Source organism: Prunus persica, chromosome G5 (genome assembly GCF_000346465.2).
Source record: "Prunus persica cultivar Lovell chromosome G5, Prunus_persica_NCBIv2, whole genome shotgun sequence".
NCBI lineage: Eukaryota > Viridiplantae > Streptophyta > Magnoliopsida > Rosales > Rosaceae > Prunus > Prunus persica.
In genome coordinates this window covers 5090806-5101664 of record NC_034013.1, presented here as the reverse complement: position 1 = coordinate 5101664, position 10859 = coordinate 5090806, and the positions used below count along the sequence as shown (strand labels likewise).

General features: G+C 37.4%; 1 protein-coding gene across 1 annotated transcript; it reads left to right on the top strand.

Moving 5' to 3' along the window:
- On the top strand, positions 1-1818 carry LOC18776251 (2-oxoglutarate-dependent dioxygenase AOP2). Its single transcript, XM_007210775.2, has 3 exons — positions 1-391; positions 503-824; positions 1384-1818. The coding sequence occupies exons 1-3, from the start codon at positions 18-20 to the stop codon at positions 1627-1629; spliced, it is 942 nt and encodes a 313-aa protein (XP_007210837.1). The 5' UTR covers positions 1-17; the 3' UTR covers positions 1630-1818.

Below are 10859 nucleotides of genomic sequence, written 5' to 3'. Positions count from 1 at the left end.
AAAAGATATACATAAGCATGGGCACCCAAACAGTGGCCAAAATTCCAGTGGTGGATTTCTCCAACGAAGACTGCTTAAAGCCGGGGACGAGTTCTTGGCTCTCCATAAGCAAAAGCATCTGCCATGCACTCGAAGAGCTGGGCTGTTTCGTCGCAATACTGCCCGGCAAAGTTTCTCCGGAGCTTCACAACACCTTCTTTGGTACGTTGGGCGAGTTGTTTGATTTCCCCACTGAAATCAAAGTGCAAAGTTCTTTTGAAAAGCCCTACCCCAGTGGCTACATAACCGCGAATGCCGCCAATGAAGGCTTGGGGATTGGCTATGCTACAGACCCTGAAGACACTCGGAGATTCACACGTCATTTTTGGCCCGAGGGACACGATTCATTTCGGTATAATTTAATTTGACATAAAACATTTGAAAATATGATCATATTTAGCTCAACCTTTTGCAGTGTGATTTAAATTTTGAACATTTAGACTATTTGTTGTTTGTTGGGCAGTGAGGGTGCTGATTTGTATGCAAAAGTGATGGAAGAGCTAGATCAAGTTGTGACAAGAATGGTGTTCGAAAACTATGGTGTAGAGAAGTACCATGATGATCACATCCAATCAATCGTTCACACGTACCGATTTAATCAATACAAAGAATTCGACAAAACTGGAATTGATGAGGGTCTACCCGCCCATACGGACAAGACCTTCAGCACCACACTCTATCAAAATCATGTCAAGGGTCTGGAAATATATTCAAAGGACAATGAGTGGATAAGTGTTGATCCTCTACCTTCATCCTTCATATTCCTAGCAGGTGATGGATTCCAGGTATGGCACCAAAAACTACACATAATGTGTCTTGAGTGTGTTAATAACTTAAATTTTTCTTTGAATCACATGTTACGCATGTCCAGTGTTGGAGCCAGAAATATAGACCTACAAAGCTCGAGAAGTGATCGAGCGAACATGAGAAAGGCTAAATTCTCAAAATTGCAACAGATATCTCAAAATAAATTATATGAAACTTGAATATTTAGCTTCGCAAAATCAGCCAACCTAAAATTAACATTAAGGCTTCCTTTGATATCCCGGACAACTGGAATATTCTTCTCATGTTTGGTGCTCTTAATAAAAGAGGTACTCCCTCGTTATTAAATTGAATAATTGTTCCACATATTAGAGAAAACAAGTCTCCTTGTCAAGGGCAAGACTCTAAATAGGACGGGATTAGACCAACTCCTATATTCTTATCTTTCTGCCTACCTTTTGACATTTTGATGATAAATTCAAAAAGAGTAGCGCTTGAATTCGTACTTTTTTGTAATCTCAATTATCATTACAACGTGCATATTAAATCTTAGCCGGAATCTTGTATGACTTGGCCTAGGTTTGGAGCAACGACAGAGTGCGAGCTTGTAAGCATCGAGTGACCTTGAGGGAGAACGATGTACGATACTCGTTTGGACTATTTTCATACAGAGAAGGAGAAACACACGTACCCAAGGAGCTTGTGGACAAGGACCACCCCCTACAGTACAAGGCATTGCATCAGTTCGAATATGTACAATATTTTAAAAAGAATTACTCCACCCTTGGGCCTTTGTATTCCATCAAGGAATATTGTGGCGTTTGATATATTTCTCTGCTCCAAAGGCTCCGAGCCAATATTTATCTCTCTTCTTAGTTTTTGGTTTTTGTTAATTTGCAATGTATTTTTCTTTCTTTTTTTAGTATTTGTTTTGTTAATTTCTTGTTTGAGATATGAAGTTCATCTGTGTTAAAATAAAATTCCATCACTCCGAGCTGGAAACTGTTTGCTAAAGCTCTCCCCAGGGTGTTTGAATGGTGGTATACTTGCTATCATATACTAGATAAACCAAACATACACTAATGACAGAATTAAAAGAAATAAAATTGGTGTATAAGATGGAATAAGTTTAGTGTAGATCATGAAGAAGTTTCAATAGAATCAAAATTTCAGTACTCAATTTCCATTTTTAATAGTTTTATTATTCCGATTTTGATCTAATTCCAGTCATATATATATATGGTTGATTACTCGAGCCCTTTCTGCTTATTAATTAGCATTACCTACATTTATTTCAACCTCCTCTACTGAAAATAATGCTCAAAATTCAGATTTTATTGTTCTTTCTTCATTAGTTAAATTATTGATTTTATCTGTAGTTCCTTTATTGTTATTGTTTTGGTCTTATGTAACAAATTGCTGAAAGTTTAAGGAGGACCTTTGAATAAATATTTTTTGAGAAAAAAAAAACAATGCTTAACCCCAAAAAAAAAAAAAAAAAATCTCTCTTTGGGTACTTGACTATAATGGATGATATCACATTTGTGGGAACACATATTTCGCTGGCAAATAAGAAGATGCAACGTGAAAAAAAGAATATTCTTTAGGTCAACTAATTACCCTAATTAAATAGAGGAATATTCCTATTTAATTAGGGAAATTATCTTTGATTTAATAGAGGAATATCTCCCTAAATTAAGGAACCAATTTCCACTAAATCTCTTTAGATCTCTTTAGCTAATTTCTGTCATCTTTTTAGATAAGAATAATTCTAACCAAATAAGGATTATTTTCCAAAAACCTTAGCATACAAGGAGCCTATAAAATACATGAATACACAAGTCATTCAAGATTTTTTTCTAAATTCCTCTTTAATTTCGAAATCCCCGGATGTTGTTCGTTGACATAAATTTTTTTTACAAGAACTAAGGAAGAAGAAAGATTAAAAATTGAAAAATCAACCTCCAAATATTTCCCGTGTAAAAATTTGCTCAAACAACAATTCCTAACTACGCTGCTTGTGACCCCTCTGTGTCTCATCATCATTGTCTCGCCACGTTCTATTTGATATTGTACACTTGACAACAAAGATCTACAAATAGAGAGGGAGATACCAGCTGAGTCAAACGAGGGAGCTCCTTAGAGCAACTCCACCCATGAGGGCAAAGTCTAAGGCAAGGGCAAGCAAGGGCTGCCACTATTCACGTGAATAGTGTCAGCCTTGCCATTTGTGGTTCCACCCATGAGGGCAAAGTCTAGGGCAATTACTATTCATTGTACTTTATTTCCTATTTTTTTATACTTTAAATCATTAATTTTGATAATCTTTTGTAATTAAATTTTCGGATAAGATTTTCGGATGAGAATCTCGGTTGCCACGTGTCTTATTCCAGATAAAATTTTCGGATATTCATTAATAAAAATTATAATCTCAGATTTCCGATAAAATTTTCACCCTCTAAAATTGTGCCAAGTGTCCCATGTCTGATAAGATTTTCAGATATTTTTTTACAAATAGTGATCTCAGATTTCAGATAAAATTTTCACCCTCTAAAATTGTGCCACGTGTCATCTCTATCTTCTGAATCCCTCTATAAAACTACACCATCAACACCACTCCTCTCACACAATCTCTTATATATTCCTTCATTTCTCAGATTTTACAAAACACATTATACTCTCAATGTCAAACTTCAGGAGGGTGTTGTAGAGGCAACAGAAAGAATGGGAAGAAATCCGGCGTAGACGTGAGGAAGAAGATCGGGACACCGGTGAAGAAGAAGAAGAAATGCTTGTAGCAGCGGCGGTGTGTATGATGAATCAATCAAGCCAACACCATCGTCGTCGTGCCCCGAATGTGGACAGACGCAGAGAGTCTCGGAGTAAGAATCTCTTGGAGGATTACTTTATCCCAAATTCATTATATCCAGTTTCTAAGTTTCGAGAGAGATATAGAATGCAGCCACATTTGTTCCAAAAAATCATGCATGATATTTGTAATTACGACACATACTTCATTCAAAAGCATGATGCTGTTGGAGTTTTGGGTCTTATCCCGGAGCAAAAACTTACAGCTGCTTTGCAGATGCTTGCTTATGGGGCATCTGCAGAGCAGGTGGATGAGATTGCAAGGATGGAAAAATCTACTATCCTAGAGTGCTTGGCAAGATTCTGTGATGCAGTGAAAAATTTGTACACGAGGGAGTACCTTCGCAAACCCACGCCGAGGAACCTGCAAAGGCTTCTACAAAAAGGCGAGGCTCGAGGTTTCCCAGGAATGATCGGAAGCATCGATTGCATGCATTGGCAGTGGAAGAATTGTCCTATTGCATGGCAAGGAGAGTATGGGAATCGGAAGGGCCAAAAAAGTACCATTTTGGAGGCCGTAGCTTCATTCGACACTTGAGTTTGGCATGCCTTTCTTGGGGTTGCCGGATCTCAGAATGACCTCAATGTCCTTGGTCAATCCCCGGTGTTCGACGAGGTATTGCGAGGTCATTCCCCCAGGTCACATACCAAATCAACAATACCGTATACTCTGGTGCGTACTACATTGCCGACGGAATTTATCCTAGGTGGACGACATTCGTGAAAACAATTCCGAATCCCCGATCCAAGAAGGAAAGAAGCTTTGCTGCCTTTCAAGAAGGCTACAGGAAAGACGTGGAAAGGTGTTTCGGTATCTTGCAAGCTCGTTGGGCAATTATTAGGGGTGCTGCTCGGATGCTAGATGAGGAGGTGCTGCGGAGTATTATGATGACTTGCATCATCCTCCACAACATGATTGTGGAGGATGAGTATGACTACGATGCTCCAGAGGTGTTTGAACCCGATCCTATGAACACGGCGTTGACAAGAATATATGAAAGGCCGATGGGACCAAATGGACTACCAATGGAGCCCGAACCGTTACTTCGGGATGGTCGATTCAACAACCCCATGATTGATCGTTATCAAGAAATGCAATCTTCATATGGTCACGAAAGACGTCAAGTTGACTTGATCGAGCACTTGTGGCGGATGAAAGGCAATCACAATGGATGAAGGCTAGATTCGTGCTTTGTTTGGAATTATGCTTTGTTTTTAATTATGCTTTGTTTTTGTGTGTGGTGTTTTGTGGAATTATTGCGAGGTCTTTTTTATTATTATGCTTTTATGTATGGTTTGTTTTGTGTGTTGTTTGTAATAAATGAAGGTTTGTTTTTAATTAATCTTTGTGAGGAATGCTCAAATGTTTTTAATAAATAGTCCAATTATAGAATGCTTTTTTGATGGAATAAAAAAGAAACAATACAACAAATTAAAGGATAATACAACAATTTAAAAAAAATACAACAATTATAAAAAAATACAACAATACAATCTAATAGTTTTCATCATTTAGCCAATCCGTATTGCTAGGTCCGTCGTCATGGAAAAGTTTTCTTCTCATCACATCCCTTCGTTTATGCTTCCAATAGGCCTTTGTTTCAGGAGACATATGGCTCGTATCCATGGCCATGATTTTCATCTCTCTCTCATCGTCGTCTTTTTCTTTTGCATGTTGCTTTTCAATTGCAAAGGCTTCCAATCGTGTCTTGTCCGCTTCATCTCTCTTCAAGTCTCTCTCAAATCTTAGAGAGTTGTTCTTAGCTATTTGCTCGAATATTTGAACACAATCAATGTTCGAAGTGGCCCCTCTCTTGGCCTTTGCCGCCTTTCTCCCAATAGGTCTCGGCGGACATGGGAGTGGTGACTCCGTTTCCATTGGGGAGTCCAATGAAAAATCGGTTGATGGTGATTCGTGGAGCGGCGTCTCATGCAACACAACCGGGGGTGCGGTAGGAATAATTTTGAATCTGGAACAATCCTTGACAATTTCCCAACATTGAAAATGCACAAAACTTTTTTTCCCTTGCCCCGTGGCACCGAACCACATTTGTGCTTGTATGATCTATTCAAAATAAATAATTTGAAGTGCATTAAAAAAATATACAATGCAAGAAATTATAAACTATTTTGAAATGCAAGAATAAAATTGATTATGTAAATAAATATAGACAAATTGAAAATGCAAAAACAAAAATAAAGATTATGCATGAAATTATAAACTATTTTGAAATGCAAGAATAAAATTGATTATGTAAATAAATAAAGCCAATTAGGAAATGCAAAAATAAAATAAACATTGTGCAACAAAAAGAAATAGAATATGCAATAAAAAAAAGTTACATTAAATTGATTAAAATGGCAATTAAAAATATTTTACCTCATCGGAAAGATTTTGACCGCTCCGAATGTTCTCCCTTGCTTTTGTCAAGGCATTTCTCCATTTCCCTAACTCTTTGTTTAGAAGTTTCCATCTACTAGACAAAGCCATTTTGGTCCGAATGGAACCCGATCTTTGACAAAATTCTCCATGAATTTTGCTCCACATATGATGGAACTTCATCTCATTGCCCGTGATAGGGTCATGACTAACATTCACCCAAGACTCACACAACGCAATATCTTCCTGAGTTGACCACGAGCCTCCGATTTCGACAGAAGATGCCATTTGTTTATTTTCTACAAATGGAAAGTAGTACAAAAATGTGAGTGGATAGTAAAAAATATTGGAATGAGAAGAGTTTGTATGGAATTGGTGTGGAAAGTGGAAAATATGAGTAGAGAGTAAAAAATATTGGAAGGAGATGAGTTTGTATGGAGAATTGGTGTGGAAAATGAATAATGTGAGTGGAGAGTAGAAAATATTGTATGGAGAAGAAATTGTATGAAGATTTGGTGTTGAAAGTAGATAAAATGGTTAGGTATTTATAGGGAAAAAATACATACTTTTTTGGTATTTTTAAAAAAAAAATTCAGAATTTTTTCGGATTTTTTTAAAATTTTTTTGGCCAAAAAAATGAGAACTGTAGGATTTCTGGAAAAAAACCAATCGGAGCCACCCGGTGTTGACACGTGGCGGGTTACCGTTGGAGCCTGCATGTGGTGACGTCACCGCTAACGTCACCTAACTTGGGCTCGAGCCCAGTCGATTTTAGCCCTTGGACCTGCCCGGGCTCGTAGGACCCGTAGCTTGCCCAGGCTGCTTTGGCTGCGCTGGAGCGGCTTCGAGCTCGCCTAGGGGCCCTTTCCCCCAGGTTGGGTCCTGCGCTGGGCTTGCTCTTAATGAATATAAGACAAAGCCCATGATAAAAAGGAGACAAGAAAAATCTAGGGAAATAGCCCAAAATGCCACCATTTTTATAATTGTAATTGAAAATACCACCCTTTTTTAAAAAAATTGGAACTATGACCTATAAATAGAATTTTATTGTCCCCTTATTGCACAGATATCACTTTTGCTGAAATTTTATTGTCTCTGTTTTGCTGAAGTTCTCTCTCGCCTCTGTCTCTTCGCTGCCCTCTGTTTCTCTTCACTCTCCGGTGGCTTTGCTCCGAATCTGTGGTCCTTCAGCTCTCAGTCTCTCCTCACTCAGCTCCGACTGTCTCTTCTCTCTTCCTCTCCCAGCGACAGGTACTGTTCATCGGCATTTTCTTACAGTTTAAGGGTTTCTCTCAAGTTGTTTTAGGGTTTATGCATTTCTCTGAAATTGGCTGAGGGGTTTGTTCGAAATTGGTTGAAGGTTTAGGGGTTTTGCTAAAATTAGTTTAGGGGTTTGTTCGAAATTGGTTGAAGGTTTAGGGGTTTCTCTGAAATTGGTTTAGGGGTTTCATCGAAATTGTTTTAGGGGTTTGTCTGAAATGATCTGAGTATGATGATTCCTTGTTTCAAACAGTGATTGGTTTGTTCTTTGTGGACTGATGCTTGCACTGCTGTTGTGTTGCTGTTGCTGTTGCTATTGCTGTCGTATTGTGTTTTTTTGCTAGTGTATTGCTAATGTAGTGATGTTGTGTTGGCATTTTAGTGCAGTTGTATTTTTAGTTTTAGTATGGTTTTATTATGATTTTTGTAGCAGTTATTGAATGGTATTTGGTGGCTTAGTATGAGTCTTTATGAGCATTGCATTTAACCTTCTTAGAAGTCTAATTGGTATCTATTTTGTTTGTTGAAGATGATATCTAAAGTGTAAGACAATTAACCTGTGTATGGTGATTTCTTCTCTGTGGATCATTACCAAAAAATACTCGCTGATTATATTTTACGTAGAAAATGTGGCCATGAAAAGAATTTGTGGCTAAAACTCCATGATGGAAGCAACCATTTTGAAATATCTTAAGCAAACTGTTGGTGGCTTGCTAAATTCCTTAATTTTTTTTCTCTTTATCTTCCAACGAGGTAGTGACCCTTCACATTACACTCAATTGTGCAAAGGATTTGCATGGTTGTCTGATGGAATCGAAGAATAATTTACATAGAAAGAATTTCCTTTGTTATCGTTCGTAGTTTTTCATATATGAAAGAAACTTCTAGATTGATAAAATATCTCAAGACAAAGTTTGACAAAATCAAGTATTGTATAAATATTTGAACTTGTAAACTCCCAACCATATCATACTTTTTGTTTGAGAATAATGCTTGTTAATTCGACATATTTTTGTATAACTTTGTTTACTAAGTTTAGGGCTTGCATATTGGATATGGATGAGTTTTGTTTAGAACCATATGTGGTGTAATATGAGTTGTTTAAAAGTTTGCTGTTTTGTGCTTGATCATTGTGTGCTTAAAAGAAAGCGGGAAATGAGTGAAGATGGGAACCTACCAGCAGCAGCTGTGGTTTAGAGAAATGGGGACATTGATTTTGCTATAAGCTAACTGTTTAAGCTTTTGCTTTTGTTGTTTGTGTATGGATACTTAGAGAAGTCTGTTTCTGAGGAGAACTTATAATTTTGTAATTGTACATGTCTTACAAACATTTTATACCGTTTTGATGGTTTATTTATGAATTTATCTTTCATTTTTTGTTAAGAAAAAACTGAAGGGATGGTGCCAATTTCTTTCATTTTCTTTCATTTTCTTTCATTTTCTTATAAATCACCCAATCATTCTTCTTGATTGGCCGCTCGAATATAAGAAAGGCGAGAACCAAACAAATGCTGAGTTGCTTAAAGAAGAAGATTGGGGAGTCCTGCTACAATTGGAAGAAGAATACATCGAGAGGCTATGTGTGCAAATATTGAAGTTTAAACCAGATGTGGTTATCACAGAATATGATGCATCATTATTATTTTGGTCAGAATATGATGCATCATTTAGATCTTAACCACAATTTTTTTTCCATAGCATGCAAATGGTGAAAAATCATGGATTGGCATTGATGGTAACACTGGTGTGATAACTGATGTGAAAGAGAAAAAGATAGGTGGATATCTTTTTGGCTTACTATTGTTGCTCTCTTTTATTTCCTTCGCTATCTCAATATTCACATTTGTTGGGTGATTTATATTTGCTGAAAGCTCTGAAATAGGACTTTTAATGTAGTATTGTTCTCAAATGTATCCATTATATGTCCCTTTATTGATATGGCATAAGTGTCAATCTTCTGGTTTATATTGTCGATTTGCTTCAGTAGTAGTTCTAGTTTAGAGCTTCTCCCAATATATTTCGACAGCACTCATGTGAGGGGAAGTGCTGTTGTCGTGGTTATTAAAAAATTTCCCAATAAATTTATTTTGTTGGTAAGGCTGTTCATTTTGAGGAATTATGATGTCAGATATGGGATGCCTACAACGTGAAGGGCCAGAGTTTTAAACGGCCATAGAAGCTGCTTGCCTACTTCTCAGAATCGATGACATTGTGAGTGGGATGAAGAAGAAGCAGCCTCCTGGTGCCAAAGCTCCTTCCAAGCCTCAAGTTGAGACAGAAGGCGATGCAGATAATGAGCAAATAATTCCGGAGTGCTTATGGAGAGCACGTGGTTATCTCAGTTTGAATGAAGTTTTGCTTTAAAGAAGAAAAAAAGGAGCATTATAAGTTTGATGAGGATATTTTATAGGTTTGTAATGTCACCTTAACTTGGTAGTGTGTGTTTTGTCCCTCTTCTTTCTTTCTCAATCGACGAGGGGTTGGAAAGAAGAGAAGTCTTCTTATTGGAGAATGCTAATGTTAGTTTCACATGTCATCTGTGTATCGAACACAATTTCTTTGTTCAACTTCGTGGATTGGCACAGTGGAGCTTATTTCTACCATTCTTCTGAATGATTGTTAACAGTCCAAACTTAGTTATTGACACAAATATGTACTTTTCTAAAAGTAAGAAAACAAAAAGTTTTTCATGGCCAAGCATCAATTTTAATAAGCCAGTGTGGCACCTAAAACACACAACGTACGGCACTGTACACAAACTTGTGGAGGAAAGGATTCATATTGAGCATCTATTTTATCCACTTAGGGAGAGTAAGAATTGATCTTGTCACTCCCATATTCAGCCAATATGCCACGTATTGATTCAAAGCAGAGCTTAAAAATGAAACGAAAGCAGATAAAAAACCCTAGACACGGCCAGCTGATGCAACTGAAATTGGCAAATAGCAAAGATGACATGAAGTCTGGGACTTCACAAGCGAGGCTGAACGAGGATGAAGCTGTGAGGGTTGCATACAAGCATGGGACGCCTCTTGAAGGAGGCAAAATTGGTGATTCTGAGCCTGTGGATTTATTTTCCAGTCCTCATCATATTCCAAAGTAGGGCAATATGCCTACAATACAAAGGCAATACGAAGGCAATACGAAGGCAATATGACCACAATAAATATACAATACGAAGGCAATAGTAGGGCAATATGGCCACAATAAATATACAATACGAAGGCAATAGTAGGGCAATATAAGTACAATATAAAGGCAATATTAGGGCAATATACATACAATACATACACATTACAGTATTAAGGGAATACAAACACAATACAAATGCAATATTAAGTCAATGTACATACAATACATACACATTACAGACAACATTTCACACATGCGAAAGAAATCGCCTCCCAAACTGAACAATACTATCTATCCCGCGAAGGGAAAATGAAGGCAACAAAAGATCCATGTACTCGGGTGAGATGAACTGAAGCAGCATTCACCGTTACTACAGGTCCATCAAAAGATCCCTGTCTTTGTCCTTTCTTCTCGC